Source organism: Simochromis diagramma, unplaced genomic scaffold, assembly GCF_900408965.1.
Source record: "Simochromis diagramma unplaced genomic scaffold, fSimDia1.1 OVJJ01000361.1, whole genome shotgun sequence".
Taxonomy (NCBI): Eukaryota; Metazoa; Chordata; class Actinopteri; order Cichliformes; family Cichlidae; genus Simochromis; species Simochromis diagramma.
In genome coordinates, this window is record NW_024386860.1 from 16059422 (window position 1) to 16085454 (window position 26033).

The following is a 26033-nucleotide window of genomic DNA, read 5'->3' on the forward strand; positions in this document are numbered from 1 at the left end:
TGATTTGAAACACACCTGTTCTCACAACTGAACTCATCTGCTGATCGGTATTCACCCAAACGCCACAGACCCACCCCCAGGCCCATGACATTTAGTCTAGACACTTTTAGGTTTAGCTTCATATTTTAAGTAATTATCTAATGCTGTTTTTAGTGCATTGCTGTAGTGTTAAATGTTAGTATTTGCCTTCTCTGCTCCTTCAAGGATGAATGGTTTCATCTGTAACAAGTAGGCCATGCTACCATTCAGAGTGCAACAGCTACTGTGTGACTGTAATGGCAAATGCATTTTAAATTGTGACACGGAAAGGAACTTGAGAAACAACACACCCATCACATGCAATAAAAACCCATGATGTCAAGGTTTCAGCTTCTTTTTTTTCTCTCTTTTTTTGTCTTAGAACCTGCGAAGACTCGACATTACAGATTCCACGAGCCATGAGGACTTTAAATGTTCTTCCTTTCTTATTATCCTACTCATATCATCATCATCATCACAACTCTGGGGCTTTTCTCGAACTTCACTCTGATCCTGCGAGTCTATGAGACTGAGAGGCCTGATTCAGTAGAGTTCCTGTTCTGGTGTTTGTTCGCCACCCAGCGGCCACATTTGGAAAATGACACTTTACGCTTTCTCTCTTTCTTTCTTTTCTTTTCTTTTTTTAATCTGCCAGGGGCCATTTTGAACCGCACGGCGGTGTTACCACACGCTCGACTGGTGTGAGTAATGTGCAAGACATAAACAAGAAAAGAAAGCAAAAACAAACAAACACAACCTTGGATTTGATGGATGAGCCTGCAGCCAAAAGCAGCAAAACACGCCGTTCGACTAAAGCATTTTAACTGTAAGAGTAATCTAAATCCCGGTGTGATTTAGCATTGTTTACAATTTAATAACGTGTCTGTGACTCTCTGGAAGCAGCTTCCCCCCGATGTTTGCTTTTTCTGAAGCGGTTAATAGGTTTTCAGTAACCCTACATACTCAACAACGTGCATGGTTCATTCAAGACTGAACTCAATGAAGCAGCCTGCATTGGATGTATGACTGGAACTGGTGCAATTAGGGACATTGTGCATTTGTTCATGTGTTTTTTTTTTTTTCTTTCTTTTGTGAGCCATCAGACATCACAGCCCAGAGGAGATGGCCTCTGGATATTTGTCGCCTTTGGAGTTAATTTTTTAGATAAAATTGTAAGATCTGGTTTATATGGGAAGTAATTCTCTGTGACGTTGTGTTGCAAGTCATTGAGCTCATATATGCTTTAAATCTACTGGGATCCCATTGTAGTGTTTTCTAAATAATGTTTAATGTTATCCCAAAATTCTTGAGTAAAACAGAAAGAACGATAACACAAAATTCAGTTCATTTTAGCAGGCAGCGGCTAAAAATCAGCACTGAAAAGCAACAGTTTAATCTTCCTGCTCAGCTTCTACTGCTGAAAACTTTTCCCACCGGTTTCCTAAACTTGTCCGGTCCCTTCTTGTTTGAAACCGATTAATGAGGCGGCTAAACTCACTAATTGGCTACTTAATTGGCCCCTGTCACCGGGCGCGCTGCTTCCGCTGGCTTTTAGCGCACCGCCACCCTCCTTTCTTTTCTCAGAAATTACAATCCCACCTTGTCACAGCGATTTAGGGTCAATCTCTCACACAGGAAGGTGCTCTCGCGGAGGACCCCCCCGCCACCTCTGGATCCCCCTCTATCAGTATCTCCCTCCCACTCTATCTTGGTGTTTTATGTCTGCGTCACAACAAGTCGGTAGAGAGCGAGAGGCAGGGATGATGGCGTCTCTGGCGGCTTGATTCCGGTGCTGCTCTGACAAACCCGCCTTAATAGCATCAGTAGGTGGTGACGGAGAGGGGGGGTTGAGAGCAAAAGCGACGGGAACATGACGAAACGGCACCGCGGAGGACGGACAAACTAGACTGAGAGACGGACGGACAGTCAGTCCCCCCTCCTCCTCCTCCTCTCCCTCCTCGCTGACGGCTTGACTGACACACACAGGCGCTTGGCACAGACAGGGACATACATGCACATCATCCACTTTTTGCAAACACGCAGGCTGCGCATCCGAGCTGGCAGTAATTGGGCAGCGGAGACCCACAGCAGATGAGGGCATTTCATGTCCAGCCTGTCCAGGAATCACTGTGACCCCGACGGAAAGGAGTTCGACTTGACAGGTACCCTTCACCGGCCAGCTTTCAGCGAAATTTGTCTGATTTCCTTCTGACTCACAAAAGGCTACATACACTGTAATGCATCCTGCGTCTGTCTTGACTTGAGTGCATGCACTGGAACAAATGCTCAATGTGCAGAGATAATGCCTGCAGAGTCATTTGATGCATCTATTCAAGTTTTTAAGATGTTGGGAGAGGGGAAGACAACAGCAAAGTGCAGGGAAGATGTTTCAAGTAGCTGCACTGTGATCTTTGCTCATTCAGTCAAACTGTATTGCAGTAGTCATCATGCAGTGTTTTTTTTTTCTGTGTGTGTATGTGTATTTGATGTGTGCAGTAATCATTTGTCTTGCTCTCTGGTTGTGTACTCACTCTCATCTTTCACTGTGGTGGATACAGGCTGTCGCTATGCTCTAGTCTAAAAGGAGGCGGATGGAGGGGGGGAGATTTTAACCCCTTTGCACTGAAGCCCGCCTGTCTCAGAAGCAGTCGAAATGCCGGGGCCATAAACCCCTCTGTCAGCAATGGCAGCAAAGTATTCAGCGAATAAATCGGATTTCCATTTCACATGAGCCCTGCTCTCTCTCCCCTCTCTGTCTCTTTCCTCAGGATGGGGGGAGTAAGTGAAGGAGATGATGTGTTGGCTCGATGGAGTGATGGACTACTGTACCTCGGCAATGTGAAAAGAGTAAGTGCATGTATGAGTGTGTATGCTTGTGTGTGACAGAGAGACCTTTGATTGTGTGTATGCAGCATGTGCATGAATGTGTTTGGCTGGATTTGAAAAGACTTCCATTTAGTTTTGTCAATCATTCCGCTCACCTGCTATCTCCTTCTCAGGTAGATGGAGTGAAGCAGTGTTGTCTGGTGAGATTTGAGGACAACTCTGAGTTCTGGGTACTGAGAAAGGACATTCACTCGTGTAAGAAAAACTCTTTTTTTTCCTCCCCCCCCTCCCGCTCCCTTCGGCAAGAAGAGTAAGTAGCTTCCTGTTGAGAGAACTTTGTACTTGTTGGGTTAAAAATGCATCTAGCTTGAGCTTTTGAACACAGAGATGCTCGGATGAATTCGCAGTAAAGGTGGTGCTTCCACTCTCAGATTTTGCTGAAGGAGTTGAATGAATGCTCGTCTGATTTGTTCCTCTTGTGAGCTCAAAAGTTCAAATCTTGTGCCTTTTCTCTCAAGATCTCTCAACTGTTGTCAAAGAAAAATGCAGAAGAGAAATTTCAGTCACGTTTGAGGTTATGATACCGTGTGCTCTGAGTATTCTGACAGGGGGCATGTTGAGATGTAATTGGTATATTACAGTCTATTTAAGAGTTTATTAGACTCCACGGGGAGCTAGCACCCCCACTCTACCTAACATCAAGAGAAAGGGGAAGTTGGACACTTGTTAGGACCAGGCTGGATATCCGCTCATCAAATGAAGTGAAATCTGAAAGGGTACAGGAGACACTGAAATCAATGAGGTGGCAAGGATGTGAATCAATATACATAAATTAATGCTGTTGACTGCTTTCTCTCTCTCTGTCTTCCTCTTTCACATTTCCTTCCTCCCCTCCCCTGCTATTCTCTGTCTTTTTCTGTTTGCCTCAGTTGCTGCTGGAGTGGAAGAAGTTTGCTGTATTTGTGACGCTCCGCCTCTTAAAGAACCCCTCATAAATTGTCTTAAATGTCGCCACGGTAAGGGAGCACACCTCATCACACGCTGTCAAATGGTGGTACTCCACCAGTTCCTGCACTGACCTTGAACGTTTGACACATTACGGTAAATAAAAGTGCCACACTTATAAAAAGAAAACCACATATCAGAAATGAGTGATACTGTCGCTGGCACCTGCATCGGAACCAGAAACAAAGTGAGAAAAAAAAACTTCTCTGGGGTTTATTGCTGACTTAAATATCCCTTCCAGACATGTTTTAAGAACTGGAAATACTAATTTGCAGAATAATAATTTGCAGCTAATTTGATAATTGCATAGTTAAGCAATCCTAAAATAACATCTTCTTTTTCTGTCTTGCTGAAAAATGCACGCAGTAAGATTTTTAAAGGTTTAACTGCAGGATACAAGATGTGCAATACTCTAAATGAAATTTTGTGTATATACAGTGAAAGCTTCATGTGTCTTCGTCACACTTCTTTACATTGAATACACCGCATTGAGTTTTGCCTCTCTCTATCTAGTGACTATATATGGGAACTTGTAGGTAGCATAGAAACCTTCCAGGAATTGACGGGAATTCACACACAGTTGGGAATTTTGCTAGCTTTTACAAGCCTTAAAATCTTGGCAGCTGATCCCCCAGCCCCAGGATAAAGGGGAGTCTTTCTCGTGTAAATGCTGTGAGTTTTATGAATGCAAATCAGGATATTACAGGGGTGAGGATTAGTCTCAAGCATATATATATATATATATATATATATATTTTTAAAAAGGTACAAAGTGATGGACCATGATTGACTTTCAGAAAGGTTAATCATGCTCACATGTGGCTGTCTTAAAGTGTTATTTTCAGTTAGGACTGAGAAATTTTCCCACTTCATAAGATTTCAGAAAGTAGCAGGCTAGTGTTGACCTCTACACATGCATATTCTGCACAGTGAAGGTCATGCATTTTAGTGTTTTACTCCATTTGGACCTTTAAGCTACGATATACTGAAGTGCAAGTGGGAGGAAGTTTTAAAACTGTCACAGCAATGACAGCAAATCTTAGCGTCATGTCTTCACAGCTCTGTCATGCATACACGGTTTCTGACAGTTTGTTTTTGAGGAAAAAGCAGACAAACATATTCACTACGTTTCTCTCTCTAAATGCAAATAGTGTAAGTGAAATGTTTTTCATGCAGCTGAAACAAACTGGCACTAAACATGGAGCTGCTCTGTCATTATTGTCACTCCGGCTGTGTGTCTTGTAAACACGAATTAAACGCTCTGCCTCCTCCTCCCATTACAGGTTATCATCCGGAGTGTCACACGCCAACCATCGAACCGGAAGCTGACAGCGATTCGTGGATATGTCGGCAATGTGTCTTTGCAGTCGCAACCAAGGTCAGACGGCTAATCTCTACGTTTCACATGCTGGGGGGAAAAACATTCAGTGCGTAATATAGGAGAAATCCAGTCAAATATATCAAGCTGTGCTGCGGCTACCCTGTTGTGTGTGGCAGGTAATGGGTTTATTCGAGGTAAAAGCGCACTAATTCTCTCAGTATTGACTTGAGTATTAGATGTTCTACATTATGTCAGTGAAATCATGAACAATCAATAGCTATGAAGCTGAAAAACTACACTGGAGTTGAGAAAAGTACATTTAAAGTCAATCAATCACATGTGCTCCAGTTCTGTAGATATGAGATGAGAAGGCACTCGCTTAATTGTCAATCGGTCAATGTCCATATCTCATTGTCCAGACTTCCGCTTCCTCGGACACTATCTCTCACAGCTGACCTACAATAAAATGAAACGAATTGCCTTCTCCCCATCGCATGTGATCCGTCTCCCTCGCTGCTCTGACATGACAGTGATTTCAGAGGTCGCAAACCAATCAGTTCTGTCCTCAAATTGTATTCACAGAGAGGGGGGGCCCTCAAACGGGGGCGCTTTGCCCGGCTCATGCAGTTTATGAAACTTCGGCTACCCTATCAGCTGTCATCCCTGGACTGGGACCCACAGCACCTGACCAATCAGCAGCAGTGTTACTGCTACTGTGCCGGACCTGGAGAGTGAGTGACACTGCAGAGGCCAGTTTTAAGTTTGACTGTACACTTTGTGTATGCTCCTAAACTTTTTTCATTCTCCCACAAAGCTTGAACTCAGATATCTCAAAGGCGTATTGTGGGTTATTTATAAAGCGCACACAGTGCATCTGACGTGTCTCAGTCAGTTGAAACTGGCTTTCTTTGAGTGAAATTCTATGTATCAAAGATCAAGTCAGATATGCAATCAATAAAATAAAAGTACTCCAAGCTATCTTTTAAATGCACTCTCTGTGTTTGGCTAGCTCCTATGTAGTACTTATGTAGTACCTCAAGTAGAATAAAGCAAACGCCCAACTGTGAGTCATGGGACCACAAGACACGTCTTATGAAATGCTGCAGTCATCATTCGGTAGCCATCGCTCAATTATGCTGCTGGACACATTCATTCATTCATTTGTGTGTTTAAAGTCTCTCTTGCTGTTTCTTTCTTGTGACTGGGTTGCAGGTGGAACCTGAAGATGTTACAGTGTGGCAGCTGTGGTCAGTGGTTCCACGAGGCCTGCACGCAGTGTCTAACCAAGCCTTTGCTGTATGGGGACAGGTACATTACAGGGTATCGCTGCAGAAAGCTGACAGTATACTCATAATTATGTTGAAATTTTGTGCAGCTAACACATTACAGTATAATGCATTTGTTTATGTGCACTTTTTAAAACTTTCCCCGGGAGGGTTATAACTTATTTGTTAGATTTTGTTGGACGTTTGAAGCAGATGTTGATACTTGAGGGTAAAGGTACTTCAATTCTGATAATTATATGACTGCAAAAAACTTTTTGGCTTGCTTGATAAAAACAGTAAAGCAATGATGCACATTTTAACAAATAAAAAAGACAAAATCAAAATAAATAACAACTCAATTAAGAACTCAATCAAAATGTTTGAAACTTAAATTAACGATAAGGATATAAATTAAGAAAAACAAAGCGAGACATTTTTAATCCTCTTTGTCTTTCCTTATCTGCTAATAAACAGTCAACATCAATATTAAGGCGGTGTATTAGTCACGATCTATAATTGGATCGCGTAAGTCTGTAATTTCAAGCATAGCTTAGTTTACATTGTTTTTTCATTATTACTGCTCACCAAATATCATTTACTTTTAGATCCAGCCTCTTTAGATATGGAATTACCCTGCACAGAAAGTACCTGTGTTCTACTCGGCATACATTTGCTATTGTTGATTATTTCGTTGTTGTTGAATGACACACATGTAGCACAGCTTCTCAGTGGTTCAAAAGGCAATCTCAAATATTCCATATGCTTTATATTTACTTAAAAATATACAAATAGAGAAAAAATCTGCACACTTACGAAGCTGGAAGCAAACAGTAAAATTTGTTATTTTAAACAGATTCATAACAAAGTGTGAATCCACTATCAATATTATTAATTAGCTGATTGTCTCAGTTTATTTGAGATAAGCAGATAAACAGTCTATTTAAGGTAAACAGATAAAGTTGTCCACATGACAGCTTCACTCATCAGAGAAGTGCCTTAATTAGCTTAAGACTAAATTATTAGTGTGCCTGTTAATGTACTCTGTGACTCGCTCTACAAGGACAACAGCTCATTACATACTGAGAGCAAAGGGACGGTTACAGACACTAAGCAGGCATATCACCTCACAGCTATTAGTTCAGATGTGATGCTGGGTGGATATGCAAGCTGCTGATCACTGTGTGGTTTCATAGGCTGCATCCCATGCGTGTAATAAAATGTGTCCATCCATTAAGTTATTATTGTCATTAACCATCTGTGCTAGCCAACTGGGTTTCACACCCTTCCTGACACTGTGTTACCGCCGAACCTGTCTGAAGAGGAGAGGGAAAAAAAGGAGGGATTAGATTTAGATTGACAGCCGGGGGGAGTGAGGCCGGATTGGTACAACATCTGCTGAGCAGGTGATGGAGGAAGAGTGAAGACTGAGCTCACAGTTGGAATAGTAAGCATGCACCGCTGTCATACCATGTCTGCGCTTCATCTTACCCAGTGACCTTCATGCATATAGAAGGACAGAGGCACACAGTGTTGTTGTTGTGTGAGTTCAGTTTCAGGGTCACTCGGGGCAGAATGTTATTATAGTGGAAAAAAGATACACCTGTCCCTTTATTTCCAGTTCTGCTTGATTTATATGATAAAATGTCTGGAGAAGACATCTATAGATAGCAAGGAAAGCAAAAATGTGGAAAAACTGTGAAGATTTTTGTCCTAGATTGGCGAGAGGACGCAAATGTAGTAGCCAAAGATGGGCAAAATATTCAAGAAAAAGCAAGTCATTGGCTCCAAAAAGAAGGGTGTGAGGAATCGAGACAGACAGTTTGACAGCGGACAAGGTGAAGGCAGAAATATATATCCACACTCAGCAGTGACTAGAAATGAGACACAGGTGTGTAAAACTAATAGGTGCAGGGCAGATAATCACCAAGGAGGGAGGGGGATAAGAGCAGAAAGTTAAAAATCAAACAAACCAAAAAGCCACATAATGAAGCAAATCTTCAAAGTAAAGCAGGAACTAAAGATAAATAACTAGTGCTGAAATGAAACACGAAGAACAGAGATAGGGGGACACAGACGGCAGGGGATCGTGACCTTTGTTACATGACTGAAAATGAAAGAATAAAAAGCCCACACGTATCAATCACTTGAAGTTATTAATAAGAGCTCAACAAGACGTAACATAGTTCCCTGGATTAATATATCTAGATACAAAAAGAAATACTGATTCTGCAAATAATAAACAAAATGATTAGCTATTTTGTAAAAAAAATAAATAAATAAATAAAGATGCTTACCTCTTGACAGAGTTGAAAATTCCCCTCCCTTTTTAAAAAAAATTTGGAGATGGAGATGTTTTGCAAGCGCACCTTTTTCATCATTCAACAGTCCTAATGTGTCCCTGTGATCCAAAACACAAGGTTCAAGGTTCCTTATTTGTCACATGCATAGTTATACAAGTATAACACACAGTGAAATGTAACCAAATCACTTATGTGTTGGGTGAAGCCCCACCTCTCTGTAATCATAACCCTAAAAAAAAAGTTACGTGACCTCCTTGCCATAGGTAACTATTACACAAACAAACTCATCAAGAGTAAAAGAAATGATTTTTTAGGAATAACTTGAGATGCTTGTCTGAATTTTTGTTTTTTTCTTCTGTTTTAGGTTTTATCAGTTCCAGTGCTCTGTATGTACAAAGGGACCAGAGACAATCCAAAGACTCCCCATGACTTGGTGATTTTGACATTTTGACTGTAACATATTTACTGACATGTTTACAGCCAATGAATATGAACAGAAACAGAAAATACATTTTAAAGAATTAATTCCACCCATTTTTGGTAATCACGTCTGGTTGACACACAAATTAATATAAATTGTGTCCATTGAAAAGAATATACAAAAAATGACACCAAATATTGATTGTTTATGTCCGTGCTGTTTTTGCATTTTACCTGTGTCTTGTGTAACGGACTCTTACTCTTTTGAAATGCAGGGTGGATTTGGCTCATTTAGTACTCTACCATCTCTCGCTGTGCTGCAAGAGGAAATACTTTGATTTTGACCATGAAATCCTGTCCTTCACCAATGAGAATTGGGACTCGTTGCTGCTAGGCGCGGTATTGATATTTCCCTGTTTCAGGACCATGATGAAATGATGTGAAATGCTGCCAGGCTTTTTTTTTTTCTTACATTTGAGTCTTAAAGCCTATTAACCAGCATTAAAGTAAAATTAAAGTTAAAAATGTATGACCTCTATGTAAGCTTAAAGGAGAACACCAAGTTAAAAATTCAGTGTTGATCTAGGACAGCGGTTAGTGACCTTACTTGGCCAATAGACCCCCACAGCCGTATCAGATTAACTGAACTCTCCTCCACTACCACCAAGTGACAATTATTACTGTTTTGAATGGGTTAGCTGCCTTAAGCTAAAGCGTTGAGTAGTTCATATGCAGTACTGTGCAGCTTAACCATTTTAAATGTCCACTGATTATTTTCAGCGAACTATTTCAACAGTTAATACATTGCTTATAAGAAATGAAGCAAACAAACTGTTTACTCAACAGTTTTTGTAGGTTTGTTTTTAGTACAGTACTCCTCTCGTAAATCTGAATGTCTTTTTTTACTGTATTTCACATGTGGATCCATCTTTGTTTTTCATAGTTTCCTTTGTCTTTGTGCACCAATTATGGATTTTTCAAACATTTTCATTCATTCTTGCAACATGTGTCTAGCAAGAATCAGTTTAATTTGACAAATAAACTTCTATTGTCATTGGTTAATTTTATAATATTTCCCAGTATTTCATTCACAGATTGATATATTGGCACTTTACAGTGTTTCAGCTCGCTATCTCAGTTCTTTATCCTTTGTTTCAGATACATATTTCAACCATTTTCCAACAGGTTATCCAGTCCTTTTAGATAACTGTTTCAGCTCTTCATCCAGAATATAAACATATGTTGTATTTTAGTTACTCAAAGACAACTTTTACATTTATCCAGTATTTCTAGCTTACTATAGCCACATATTTGCATACAGGGGAATTTAAGATCACAGTCCCTACAATTTATCACATTTAGATGGGCTTTTAAAAAAATATATCATTATTATATGTTCATTTATCCTACTAGGGGACAAATATCCCTCATAAGGAATCACTCATCTCTTATTAACATCTGTGCTAAAGTCATAGCACCATGTAAAAAGTCTAGTTTCCCCCCAGGAGAATAAGCAGGAAGGTAAAGAGTTTCCTGTCTCTGTGTCTGAGGTTTTGGGTTCTCCTTTAAGTTGTTCTTAGTATCAAATTTGACATGTACAACAGGGATTTTTAGCCATATAGCCAAAGTAGTTAACAACATTATTGCTGTCAGAAACTGTAAAACAAAGTGATTGTATGCATTAGAGGTTTTCTGTCTGGTGGTCACCTACTGTGTAAACACAGCTTTGATTTTTCATTCCTGTCTGTCCTCCAGCTCTCTGACACGCCAAGGCAAGACCGCTGTCACAATCTCCTCAACGCTCTGAACTCCCACAAGGACAGGTAAGTCATTGCATATGATGAGAAGAATAAACACCAACCACACATGACTGGAGTGATGAGTAGCACTTTATGAATACAAGAGTTTTCTTAGTGCACTGAAGGTAGTAGCGTTGGACGTGCAGGTTCAAACTGGCGAGGTGTATTGCATACAGAGCAAGTGAACTGTGGCTGCCAGTTAGACCAGATTAAAAGTACAACTTTTTGATGCTTGTTTGGTTTAGCTGGACAGGAATCGTTGGTATTAATTATTTAAAAACAGTCTAGCAGTTAATATGAGCAAATTTTCTTTGAATATTTGAAAAAACAGAGAAACCTTGTGGCCAAAAAACAGCAGTTTTCTCCAGGCAGACTCTGCTCTAATTATGTACAAGTTAATTACGCAGTCACTACCTCTGAAATGCTCCTGAGTCTAATTTTTCATCAGGAGAATATGTACATTGTGTTACAAAACTTAAAGCTTAATGTTGACGTCAAAGAGGACTGCTAGAAACACACACACACACACACACACACATATAAGGTGATGATACAGTTTAAGAACCAGCTGGCAGACAGAAGATGTTTTTCCGTGTTTCCCAGGTTTGTCTCTGGAAAGGAGATCAAGAAGAAAAAGTGTCTTTTTGGGCTTCAGGTTCGAGCCCCTCCACCGCTGACGTCCGATTCGTCGCCGCTCATCACCGACCCACCTATCAACATCACGCACCGGAGAAGGTCAGAGTAAGGACACTGTCTCTCATTTTTGGCTCTTATCTCAGTAAGAGCTGTGAGATTCCCACAGGGCATATAGTCATTATGCATGAACAATTAACTTAGGAATCAAAAGACTGCAATTTTCATATACCAGCACAAGTATCAGCGTCTCAATATTTTCCTAAAAGAGCAGAAAGCTCCCCTGCGTGCTTTCGTGTGATTATCTACCCAAGTGTGTGTGCACATGCATCTGCACGTGTCCTGTAGATTTCATAGACATCATAAATCATTTTTAGTACTTAGCTGGTGCGTATTGAGACTGAATTACAATGGAATCATTTGCAGAATGGAGCAGTGTTGAAGGGAGGATTTTCATTTCACAAAACCATCGTATGATTTATGAAACACAAATTTAAAATTTATCCGAACAGAATCCAGATATGTATATTAGAGATGTAACACGCGTTTGTCTTTGCGTACCTAAATTTCTACAAATTCCCTCTGCTCAGACAGCAGGTTTGTTGGTTCAACTAGTTTTGTCAGTTTTCTATAAATGAGCAGCCAGCCACATCAGAAGCATTAAGCAGTGCATCCCTTTTAAGAGATATCGTTTGTTCATCTTATAGAGGGAGCCAGCAGTAAAGAAAGCAGATATTAAAGGATACTGACGGACATTTGAGACATCTGAATGGACATTGTTCTCAGTATTAGGTTTAAAGTACTTACAAAAGACATCAATTGGTTATTTTGTTAAAGCAACATAGGATATGATTGCTTAGTAGCACCAAGCTGGGGAGGCTGTAAAGGCTGATATATAAGTTGGTGTTTTAAATCTGATTTTGAGGAAAGAATGTTCTATGCATAGCTCTATATTTTATATATCTTTACATTTTTCTTATATATTTGAATCCATAATCTGCAAACACTGTAGCTTTTAGCAATTTAGCTTTTTTGATAGTTAACACGATCTGAACTGACTGAACAGGAAGTCTTGTTCGAGATATCTGCTGGGTACGCCGAGACCTTCAAAGATTTGTCTTCAGATTTGTCTCCCAATCAGCTCAATATTGAAGGATAATATTTATTAAACCATCCGGATCTTATAAATGAAGTTGTGCTGCTGATTGACAGGAGATGACCATCTGAGCGTCCTTGAACATTGAGCAAAGACTTTTGCTAACATACAACATTTCATTTAGATATTCGTGCACCTCAGAGGACGATATCTAAACATTTACTGGGTCGTGTGAGCCGTGGTCTAATAGCACCATTCACATCAGATATCAGAATTTCTATTGTCTTCAGTAAAAATGATGATGATTTGTGTTCGTGACTTGTATTTGTTGCGTGTATTTTTCTTATACATAATTCATATAATTGTGTTGCATGAGAAAAATACAAAACTGGCCACTTTCACGAGTTAATCCGAGTACAGAACATAAAGCTCTTATGAGATAAAAAAAACCCACATCAATATTTACTGTAATTCTTTTTTATATGTACCCTTTCTTTTGTGACCCAGACTGAATTGAGCTCTAAAACTAATGTCATGGTTTTCTTTAAATTGGCTTTGGTGAAATTGTCATCTTTTTCTGCAAAGTACTGCAAACAGATTCTTATTGAATTTCAGCTTGCACACCAGAAATATTAAAGTTATATGTGCAGATTGTAATGTTATTTCTCCCCAGAATATAAACCTTTTTATATTAACACTTCATAAGATATCCTCTAAGATATCCTCCTTACAACAGAATGTCAGCTTTATACTCTCTTATAATCCACTGACCAGACTGCCGTGCTATTTGCTAAAAAAAAGAAAAACACGCTACGAGAAGGATAAATCTCTTCATTTAATGACTATTCGGTCTTTTCTTTATCATTGCCTTTAGGACAAAAGACACATTTCAATTCCTAAGACTGATAAAGTTCTAATTATAGTATAATGACAAGTATATGCTGGCCAGTCATGGAAGCATGCAGTGGAGATTTCATCCTTTGGGAGACGCTTTTGCAGTTTTAGCTTTTGCAGCTTTTATAAACAAGGTCAGTTTTAAGCACAGAGGAAGAAACAGATTGCCAGACAAATGATGTTTAGGCTGGTCTGTATTAACAATCATCTCACTGCTCTTCTGTATCACACTGCAGTAAAAACTAAGTGTTGCACACAGGGACTCTGTCTCTGTGTGTATCCTTGTATACTTATTTATGTGGTTTTTTTTGCTCACTTCAGCCCATTGTCGCTACCCTGCCAGAGGAGAGTGGGGGGGCCAGAGTCGCGTAAATCAAAGCGTCGCATCATGGAGACACAGGTCAGTGCCTCTGTCTTCAACTCAGGGGAAGGGGGGAGGAGGTCTGGGGCACAAAACCTCTCTGGTATTTTTTCCTTTTTTTCAATTTTTTTTCATGCATCCAGGTAAACAGCTCTCTGCGATCCAAATAACCTGTCAGTCAGAAACTGTGATGAAGGTTCATTTCGCAGTCGAGATCAGTCTGTGTCTTTTTACACCCAGTGCAGCTCAGTGCCTCATATTTTTCTTCTCCCTTTCGCTGTATGTTGAAAGCCTGCTGATGCTTTACAGTCTGCTGTTGGCATAAAGGCTAGCACGTGAGAGATGAAGTGTAGTGTATGTGGCTCAGTTAAAATGTATAATTCAAATCCAATCTTGGCTGCTCATGTATTTCATCAACACCTGCAGTTCAGCGCCACATTTATCTTGATCATCAAATCCAATTCCCAGCGGACTGCATGGAAACAAGGAACATCACATGCGGTGGTTACTATTTTTACACGGCATTCTTACAGTGCTCATTGTACTTTGTCGTCCTACACATCAGTCATCCATGTATGTGCACATACAGTAATCCTGGAACAATACGCTCTGCAGAGCACTCGTTTCCACTCTGGCACATCCAGGCCCCATTGTGCCCCGTTTGATTGATGCTAATCCCCGTCCGTCTTGGAGGAGCTGCTTCCTTGTACTGTGGAAAGTGAGATGGGAAGGAATGCTGATATGCGTATCCTGGGATCACTTCCAAGTGCACTTTGCAGTCAATTACAGTTTGGCCAGGTGGCGCTGGCACCTTGACAGTCCAGCACTGACAGAGCACATCCATTTAAAGGCACAGATGTCGACTAAGGCCACTGAATAATAATCCCATCCTAATAGTAATGCTGGAGAAGGGAATGATAATGGGCTCACTCTGGTGCTATATGTCACAGTCCAGTGATGAGAAATCTTTAGGTGGCATCCTCCAAGATGATGCCTCCAGTGATTGATGGCTCTGATGATCTTCTGATGTTTTTACTTGTCATGGGTCATGAGTCGCCGCAGAGCAGCGCTATGAGATGTGCTATGGAATGATGCGTCTAAGGGAGACATCCTACTGCTGTGTCTGATGAGCCTTGATGATGTGGCATCCTGTTATTTATTTGGATTTAAAGATACAGTGATGTAAAGGAAAAAAAAAGAGTTTTTACCCCCTTCCTGGTTTCCTATGTTTTGTATGTTTGTCACACTTAATTGTTTCAGATCATCGAACCAATTTAAATATTAGACAAAGACAACACAAGTCAACACAAAATGCAGTTTCTAAATGATGGTGTTTATCATTAATTACCACAGCAAGTTTTCTAGGTCCTGAGCAGCAAAACAGCCTCCACCGCCATATTTTACTGTGTGATGTTCCTCTTCTGAAATGCTGTGTTACTTTTACGCCAGATATAATGGGACACACACCTTCCATAAGGTGTCTCATCAGTCAACAGGATATTTTCCCAGATGTTTTTTGGCAAATGTGAGACAAGCCTTTATGGTCCTGTTGGTCCGGAGTGGTTTTGGATGCCAGTCTCTTTCTTATTGTTGAATCGTGAACTCTGACCTTAAATGAGACATGTGAAGCCTGGAGTTTTTTTATGCTGTTCTGGGTTCTTTTGTGACCTCCTGGATGAGTCATCGCTGTACTCCTGGGGTAATTGGTCATTCCTGGGAAGCTTCACCACTGTTCCAAGGTTTGTGTGTTTAATGGCTCTCACTGTGGTTCAGTGGAGTCCCAAAGCCTTAGAAATGGCTCTGTGACCCTTTCCAGACTGATAGATGTCAGTAACTTCTCCGGTGTTTCTTGTGATCGTGGCACGATGTGTCGCTATTTGAAACCTTTTAGCCTGCTTCTACTTTGTGAGACAGGTTCTAGTTAAGTGATTTCTTGATCCAAGAGGTCTGCCAGCAATCAGGCCTGAGTGTGTTTAGCGAAACTGAGCTCAGCTTTCTAGTAAATGTTGTTAATCACAGTTAGTTCATGATTTAACCAGAAAGGCAATTACTTTTTTTTTTACACAGGACCAGGTATGTTTGGATAACCGTTCTCCTTTAATCAAAAGCATTTTGAATTTACTGAGGTTATCTTTGTCTAATATTTAAATCTGTTTGATGATCTGAAACGTTGAAGTGTGACAAAAAACAGGAAATCAGGTCAGGTGCAAGCACTTTTTATTACACCACTGTATATCTGCCCGTTTTTGTCATCAGGCAGTGCAAGAAAATGGAAATCAACCTGTTCTGTATCTGTAAGAATAGCAAAAAGCCTTCAGGATGGATATCCCCTCAGTTTTAAGATGTGTTCACTCTGGTTTTCAGCATGCTCACCTGTCTCTAGACGTATCTGTCATAAAACAGAACGTTCCCTGTGCAGAATTGACTTAATGCATGAGTGAGCACGGAGGTACGAGTGCTTCATTGACTCCTGTGATCTTGGCATCCAGACACAAGCTGATCTGTGTGTGTCTTCTGTGCCCAGGCATGTCCACCCCCAGTAGCTGCCAACCCTATTGAGCTACTGCCATGTTGCCATGGCTACATGGGTGGGGCCAGCCTGTATAACTCCAGGAAGTCAGAGGAGGAGCTTAACCTGAGGTAAGAGTTGTAACATTTTATTGCTCAGGTGAATTATTCATGAATAAGAGAAGTTTTCTGTTGTACAGTTTTGTTCCTGCTCAGGTAAATTATTAATGGATGTAAGAAGAGTTAAAAACTCACTTCACCTGTGTAAAAAGTAGTATCCATAATTTATAATAATACAAATATAATGGCTAGGAGGAGGAGGTGACTCATCTGGTTTCAAAAGGATGTCCATTTTTAGAGAAGCCAATGGGAAAAATAACACTTTGGACCTCTTGTCTGTGACCTCAGTAAACACTGTCCTGATGACTTTTTGGACTTTAGATTCAGGTCTTATTGAATGCAAACAGCACTCATTTTGTAAATTATTGCACCTTTTGGAGTCAAAAAGAATAACGTCACTTAAAGTAATGGACTATCAGTAATGGTTAAAGGGTGAATCATTAATACCTGTAGCTTATTAAAAGTATGCGTGACAGTTAAAATTACAAGCTAATAGTATTAATAAACAAATACAAGTGTTATCTAACGGTTGAAACAGAGTATTTATGTAAAAAGTTATATTTAATTAACTATTGGCTGATGAATACTGATGAATAGTTGAAGGCGGAGATATGGGTTTATAGTTGTTATCAAATTGTTAGCTAAATATTATGAATAAATGAATAAATACCATTTAAAAAATTAAAAATGTAATAAAATATTGTTGTCTAACAGTATAAATAAAGTTGTTGTCAAGGCTAGCGAAGCAGACTCAGGCGCAGACCACAAACTCCTTCAAACAAGAGTGCATTTATTTACAGTGCTCTCCACAGTGAAATATATGTACAAAGGTGTTTGGGGTAAAGGGGGCCGGGGTTCCAGGGTCCGGGAGTGAAAGGGGCAGGAGTCCAGGGAGGGAAGATTTCCACACGGCTTTCTTAAACACCAACAGCTCCTCTTCTGTCCACCACCACTCTGGCTCACACTCAGTCACAGTGCACAGGGAACGGGTCCAGGGGGAATCTACACACATACAGATAAACAGTTAGTCTCCAGGTTCAGGCGTACTCACGACTTAAACTTTGCAGATTGCAGGACGACTGACGCTGATGGCTCAACGATCCAGCGACGAGTAGCGCAGGTCCGCCATCTTAAGTAGCACTACTACGCGTAATACTTAAGTAGCTGTTAAACTGAATAATGTCAGGCTGAAATAGTAGTCTTAAAATTATAGTAAGTTGAAAAAGGTAAATAAAAGTAGCTTATGATTATAAAAGTGACCAAATCCGGTTTCAGATGAGCTCAGCTGAACTCACTTGAACACGATAAGATTGTCGATGCCATCAAACATGCCTTTGAGGGTGTTGGGTCAGATGAAAAGCACAGGGCCGCACGGATAAAGGTAAAAATTAGAAAATACACGAGGAACCCGTCAAACACCTTGTTTCCATTATATTCTTTAGGCAGTAGAAATCTCAGTGGCAGAAAAGAAACAAATAACTCCAAGGCTAGAAATCACAAAAGTGTTGTTGTTTTTTTTTCAAAGAGGCTTTAAAATAAATTCTTTTCCTTTTAAACCCAGCTGGATGGAAATTGTGTGTCAACCTGTCTGAATCCCCTTCACAGCTCTCCTCCAAAACGGATGTATGCCCTATACCACACCACCTACAATGGGAACTCAACACTCTCCAGGAGTCTCCATCACTACAACAGGTTTTTCTCATTTATCCTCCTCATATTTAGACTTAAATCTTATATAGCGGCTCACTGCTGACTTTGTCTGGGGTAACTTGTCATACTATAATGTAGTGTATGTATATATGCTTGTATGTTCCCTTTCTAGACGAGTGGACCAATCTTGAACACCTTTGCATAAGCACTGCCTGGGGGCACTGTGAGTGCCAACATATATGTGGTGTATACAAATATTTTAGACAGATCCCTCAATCGTATACATTTGACAGTTGAGCACCGAGTGGCACCTTTGTTGACGTTCAGTGTGCCCACACTACATATTTTATCGGTCAGCACAAATTTTTAATCTTCCCGGTGCAGCTGAGCAGCCCCCCTTATCGATTAAGTTATCAAAATAAACCACTACAAGCACCGCAGGCCTGTGTATGAAACAAAGAGAATATAAATGAAAATCTGCTAAACGTGTTATGTGCTCACAATTAAGAGATTCATTATGAAGAAGAAGTCATTCTGGTTTTTTCAAGTTAATTATCGATGATTTTCTTGACAGTTATTGTTTCTTGGCCTAACACCAAAGCAAAGACTGGCACGTAGCTCAGAATTATGTAATTTATTCATAAATATTTCTGATTCTGATTCTGATATTCTGATCTAAAATTACATAAATAACTTAAAAGGAACTAGTTGACCATTCATTATTACAAATGTTTTAATAGTTCTGAGATAAAACACAGTTATTGTCATCTTGTATCTCTTATAATACAGGTATAAAATATTTTTAAGTTATTTAAATATTACTTAACTGTAGATTTCTTAATATAATTTTTTTGGGGGTTTTTTTGAGCACAAACCTACAGTAATTGATTAATTAATTAATTAGTTGTTAAATGTTGGCTCTTTTGGAGCAGACAGCAAGGTTATTTTACAGTTTTTAAACTGACCATGAAACTCTTATTCTTCAAAGAGAATCTGTAGTTAGTGCTAATATTCAATTCATGTCCATAGTTGGTATTTTATATACACATTAAAAAGTATAAACGTTTTTCTCATAAAACCATACGAATGATCCATATCATTATCCTAATCTGACTACTACAGATCAGGAACTAGAATAAAATATACATAACAGAATAAACTTAATACAGTTATCTAAAATATCAAAAACTGACTTGGTCTTTGTCAACCATTAATTTTTTTTACATCTATAATTAACTTGTATTCAGTTGGTAATATAACATCTATTGATGGGGTAAGTCTTTAAATCCTTGGCTGATACATGGTTGACTATGCAGCTTTGCAAATTGGTTGCTAATTCTCTGTCTGCACAGAGTTTGGTCACAAACATCTAGTAGGATAAAATAACAAAGTAATTTTTATACCCCAAACTTCACAGGTTAACTTGGCTGTAATGTAATGTTTGTAATATTGTTTTGCATTAACACTTTCTTTGGCCTATTATTAGTACCATGACTTAGGAACAGAAAAAGGGCGATTGTGACATATTTTAACAAAATTATTATTAAAAAAAACGCAGCAAGCAAGAGTGATGAGAGCAGTGAGAGTGGCATCGATTCAAGAAGACACAAACCAAAAGTCTACCTAATATTAATATATGGGTTATTTACAAACTTCACTAATACTATATTTAATTTTTTTTTCTTAGATAAAATATGTGAAGGACCGACTGATCTCCATCCAGATGAATCCATCCTCTTTTCCTAACTCCTCCCCTTCTCTTTTCCTAGCATGGAGGACAACTGCAGGTTACCACCAACATACTTCCCATACCCCCTCAATTCCAACAGCAACCATCACCACAACCACCTCCACCAGCACCATCACAACCACCAGCACAACCACCAACATCAACACCAGCTGGGGCAGAAGCAGCTGGAGCCCCTCATTCTACGTGACTTACCTCCTTATCAGGCTGGCATGGGTGCAGGAGGTGGTGTAGGAGGAGGCGGAGGAGGAGGAGGTGGTGGCGGCGGTGGTGGAGGAGGAGGAGGTGGCGGCGGGGCACCGGGAATGGGAATGGGAGGTGGGGACGGAACAGTGGCCAGGAGCTGGGGAGGAGGGGAGGCAGTGAGGATCCTGGCGAGACGAGTCACACCTGACGGGAAGGTGCAGTACCTGGTGGAGTGGGAGAACGTGAGTTTGTACTGAGACAAAGAGCGTAAACTAGAGACACAATGACTGTTTTGCAGTTGTCACAGAACTGCTGTGTATGTAATACGTGGCAGTGTTTAAAGTACAAACAAAACAAAAAGGAAAAAAAATTCTACACGTTGCAAATCCAGGTTGCTCTCATAGCATCACCTCTAATTCTACATCATTATAACCTCACTACTTGTTACTAAATGTCCCTCTTTGCTAGTGTTTCTCTGATATTTGTACTGTTAACTTTGGAATATGCCTTTGCATTTATCATCTTTTACAATGATGAGGGAAAATGTGTAAACCTCCTGATGATTTTATCTGTGTTTGGACCACATTAATATTTGTAATTAAAAGGCCACGCTTAAAAAGAAATATCTGAAATTTCAACATTTAACAGTCAAAAACCCCCAAATATACTTATTTTACTTTGTTCTGGTTCAGTTTTGTGTTGAAACCTAGTTATCACAAATAAAAGAGTGGAGTTAGAGTCACTTTAGACAAAAAGCAGAAAGAAACAGCTGACCTAGATCCATCCCAAGCTCATTAATTTAAATGTTATCGCTGGCATGCTTATTTTAAGATTTTATGGCTCAGTTTTAGGAACCGTTTGTGTTGGGTGTAGCTTCAAATGTAATGTACAAGTGCAAAAGTGACACCTGTCTCTTCTCAACTACACTTAAGTAAGATGGTAAATACCGCTTTTCTGTGGGATGTCCACAGTAAGAAAACAACAAAGCGTATTTCCTAAAATTTGGAACTATTTCTTGGCAAAAAACCTACAATACACCATTTAATTGTTCCTGCCCACTAAATTAGAATAATGTACAATACAGCTTGACTCGATGCACAAAATGACAGGAAATGTGTAAGAGAACAGGTAGAAAAAGTACTACTGTGATAATAAACAAGAATTTGATGATTTACCAGAAACGAGAATCAAATTTTGCCAAAAAGTGAAAATTGTTTTCCGCTTTGTTAACAGTTTGACCATATTACTACAGGCAGGTCATGAGGACGAGCTCAGCCACTATTTCACACATCTATTTGATTTGGCATTTCTCATAAAATATATAAATGCAGCGTGCTATTTAAACTGGTTCAAGTTGCCAATAGTTGCAGTGTATCTGCAAGCTACTTTGGAACCCTCTTCCAGAGTCAGTGTCATATCCGTTATTATTATTGTGTATACTTTGCTTCGTCTCGCTGCTGCTCCATGCTGCTAAATATAAATGACCATAGACTAAAATACTCTGAACTATACTTTAATATTTAGATAGTATGATGTGATGATGATTCATTAATTTGAAAATATTGTGATTCTGACATCTTTTTATTTTCTGTAAAATGAAAATTGCTTCTTTTTTAAAAAAAATTTGGACATCTGAGGACTACAATCACTAAACGGATAGAGCAGGCCCCATAAAGTTTTACTACATTTAATTACAAAACTCTAAAAAAGTTGTGACACTGTGTAAAATGTACATGAAAACAAAATGTAATGATTTTCAAATCTCATAAACCCACAGTTGTTTAAACTGAGACATTTTACTTTTTCATGAATAAAATGGCTCATTTTGAATTTGATGTCGGCAACAAGGGTTAAAAAAGTTGGGATTGGGGCAAAAAAAAGGTTTGAAAAGTAAGTGTTACTAAAAGAAACAGCTTGAGGAACATTTTGCAACTAATTAGGTTTTAAGTGGCAACAGCTCAGTCACATGTTTGGGTATAAAAAGAGCATCTTAGAGAGGAAGAGTTTCTCAGAAGAAACGGGCCAAGTTTTCACCATATATCTATATCTATATAGATATATATATAATTTGAAATCTCACTGAAAATCAATATTGGTTGACCGCGACCTTCAGGCCCTCAGGTGACACTGCATTAAAACAGGCAAGAGTCTGTCATTGAAGTCACAGCCTGGGCTCAGGAAGACTTCCAGTTGAAAACATTTGATATGTTTGCAACTGGTATGAAAAAGAACAGTCAGGACTTTTGGTGAGCTAGAATTCTATATCAAACAAAAATGGGATATTATTCCTCTCCTGGAAGTCCAGCAACTGGCCTCCTCAGTTCTTGTTCTTCACTGTTGTTAAAAGAAGCGACGATGCCTCACAGTCAACATCGTCCCATCTTTTTGGACATATTTTGCTGCCATTAAATTCAAAATAAGCATATATTTTTCTTAAACTAGTAACATTTTCTCAGTTTAAACCAGTATGTGTATTATGCTTTCTATGTTCTGTTGTGAATAAAATATGGGTTTATGAGACTTGCAAATAACTGGATTCTGTTTTTATTTATATTTCACAAAGCTTCCCAAACTTTTCGTACTTTTTACAGCTCACAAACATTTATCAAGTTATTAACAGCATTTGCTACTGATATCCAAGAAATGAGACGTCAAGCTTCCATCAGCTTTCGCTTTTCTAATTGCTCATTCATCAGCTCGTGGTTAATGTTCACGTGGAGTTCAGCGAGAAAATGAGCCCAGAATGTTATCAGAGACGAATGGCCCTCTCATCAGTGAGAGGCATTATGACAGCCTGCTGGTGGCTGCTGGCTGTGCATGAAAAAGCAGTAACCTTTTAATGGACACAGTACTACAGACAGGCTTATATTTTGGGCTACGTTCGGGGGAATTTAATGCCTCACTGACGAGTACGTTATTGAAGGATTTGACTTTGGCTCTATAAACAACAAATTCTCTGGAGGTTTTCATGTTTTTTTTTTCATCACAGTATGTTAATAAGAGATTGTATACATGTTATTATGGGGATACTTATTTGTTATGTTAGATTTTGTCACACATAATTTACATTTAGACTACTGTTATGTCTTAGAAATAGGAGCCACAAGAGGGCTTTTGTTTTATAGATAGAATTATATATTCACAATATATTGCTATGATGGAACAACTTTATTTTATTTATTTTGATGTGGTTGCATAGTGCCTATATAGGGTGTGTACCTGCCGATTGGTCTGCTCGACTGGGTCGGCCAATCAGACGGTGAAAAGACACGAATGAGTCCATACTGATACAAGTGAAGGCTCGTTGTTGACAGATCCAACAGTACCTCAAAGGTTTGGGGTTCCCTTAGATAATGCATGAATTTTGAGAAGATTGTGATATTATATAAAATGCAACCGATTGGTAATGTTATCTGTGACAATTAAGGGAATAATCGATCATTAATCATTTATGTTTTATAATAGATAATCTATGTAGAAGTACAGTGGTAAGTTTTCAGTGTCACTCCTATCTTCCAACAACATCTACACAAACTCATAAATCACTTATGATGAGTGATTTCATTCATCCTTAATTGTCATTTACAAAATATGTTCAATCTTATGCTGTAGGAAAAACCCCCAACTTGGACTACTCAAAGTGACCCCCAAACCTTTGTGTACGTGTGCATAGACGGACCAGTTACGCTGCTGAAGAGAGTTTTTTAATCGAACAGGACTGTGATGTTACTGTACATTCCAAACAACAAAACAGTATATAAACACATTTTAGCAAAGCATACATTTAAAGTCATCACAGTGGAATTATTTGAAAGAATTTTCTTTTCTTTTGTCTGTTTATGATGGGACTTAAATGTCATAAAGATCAGCTAAAGGCGCACCCACTCCAATACTGTTCACAACAGTACAGGTAAATAAGACACTCCATACTAAAACCATAGTTTTCTTCCAGGGACTAACAGTCTATGGTTTAAATCTAAAACAAGGCATTAAGCACGAATGCATCAGCTGAGGCCTGACTGCTCACGTCCCATCTACTTAAATATGTTTATGGAGGTGAAGTGGAGCTGCTGAAAGTTGGATTTTATCTTTGTGCAAACAGGTTACATAAATCTAGAAAACTGTTGTGCGGGTTTCAGAGTTTATATTTTATACAGAGGTTTATTTCAGCAATCTGTTTGATAAAACTTACACAACATGCACATTTGTCAGTTCTATCTTTTAAAGAAAGACTGCGTTACAGGTTTAGTTAAAAATAAAAAGACTAGTACAACATTTATGCAGTTATAATTGATGCAAAATGCTCAGATTTTATTTAAATAGCAACCTCTTTGTTATATTAGCTCCTGTCCAGTAAGACAATATTGCATTGCAATTCTCATCCTCCTCAGTGACTATTTGACTGTAGTTTATTAGGGAGGAGTGTGTTGAACCTTTCTAGGCGATGGTGATGAATGTATTTGTGTGTTTTCTATGGTATGTCTATACCCGTCAAGTGCTTGTTATAGGTTGTACTCTTGGTGGAAATCAACCAGATTAGTTTAAAACAAAACAGGAGGAAATAAAACATCTACATTGAAGAAAAAAAAACAAACATTTATTTTGGGAGACGTGGTCTTCTTTTTCTGATTAGTAGTCAAGTCCAAGTTCAGTTTTGATGTATTTTTGAAGAAATTACATTTGTACATGTATACTCTGCGTTGATACACCTAATATGTAACATGAAAAATAAAAAAGTTTCACCTCTCTGTTGCACTGTTCTATTAAAAAACTTAAAAATAAGTTGTCCTGTTAGGTGTCGGTCCATCAGAAAGTGGTTCACAAGATAAATGCAAACCAGGATTAATTAGTTTGCTGTCATTATTTTCCACTATCAAATTAATGTGTGTTTTACTTTCCTGGTTGAAGGTCAGAGAAGGATAAAAACCCTAATTTTCACATTTCAAATTAAAAGATCCAGATTAGCTTTTTCAGACTTTTAAACCCTTTAAACATCTTTTGTGAGAGGGAAATAATCAAAATTCATCTTTTTATTTGTCTGACAGATCGTCACTGAGATTACAGAAGGTGCTAATGTATGTGGTTCCACGCTATATATGTGCTTTTGTCGAACAGGTGCAAAGACGTGCAAGCATCACCTTGTATAACTGACTGTACCGTGAGAGGTAACCTCTGACAGACCCTTTGAAATGCGTTTGGGTGGTTTGGTTTAGATATTCACTCTGGTTTCAACCAATTCAAACCAGTGAACTCTACATGATTTCATACAAAATGTTGTGCTCATTGTCCTCCGTAGTTAATTAGAGGTGATTCAAGCATTCCTGCACTAATGGCAAAGAACAGGAATCATATTAAAACATGAGAGAATTACATTCTTAAGTAAGGAGACAAAGTAGAACCAAAAAACAGAGCTTCACATATATGCAGCTTACAAAAGAAGTGTGAGAAAAATATTTTAAAATAACTTTCACCAGAATCACTGTCAATTAGAGAATTATTTTTTTTTTTACCATGTTGGTCTTTTTTTAAAGTTTATTTTCCCTGTAAGGTGTTGTTATGCTGTACGGATGGAGTGATAGGGAATACAAATTAGTACCACAACTCAACCCCGAGGTGCAATGCTCAGAGAAATCACAAAAGACCTAAGAGCTACATTACAGACTCTACTGGCCTCAGTTACCATGTTAAATATTAAAGTTCATGACAGCACAGCTTAGGTTTGCAAAGCTTCCTGTGAACAAACCTTTGGACAGATGAGACCAAAGTGAAGGTTTTGGGCCATAATGCACCTCAACGTGACTGAAATGATGTGGTGAGACCTTAAGAGAGTCTAGCATAAACAAATCCCCACAGATCCCAGTGAGCTGAAGAAACATTATAAAGA

The 26033-nt window shown here is 39.0% G+C and overlaps 1 protein-coding gene across 2 annotated transcripts; it reads left to right on the forward strand.

Moving 5' to 3' along the window:
* Positions 1-648: 648 nt before the first annotated feature.
* On the forward strand, positions 649-24895 carry phf1 (PHD finger protein 1). 2 transcript variants are annotated; one of them, XM_040030801.1, is made up of 15 exons: positions 649-2180; positions 2787-2865; positions 3018-3099; positions 3774-3860; positions 5133-5227; positions 5753-5901; positions 6383-6478; positions 9100-9168; positions 9431-9554; positions 10911-10978; positions 11558-11695; positions 13899-13977; positions 16463-16578; positions 18172-18258; positions 19986-24895. In XM_040030801.1, exons 2-15 carry the CDS (start codon positions 2788-2790, stop codon positions 20404-20406), a joined length of 1689 nt encoding a protein of 562 aa, XP_039886735.1. In that variant the 5' UTR covers positions 649-2180; position 2787; the 3' UTR covers positions 20407-24895. The 2 variants fall into 2 exon arrangements, with proteins under 2 accessions (XP_039886735.1, XP_039886736.1); XM_040030802.1 differs by having other exon boundaries at positions 650-2180; positions 11558-11689.
* Positions 24896-26033: the final 1138 nt, after the last annotated feature.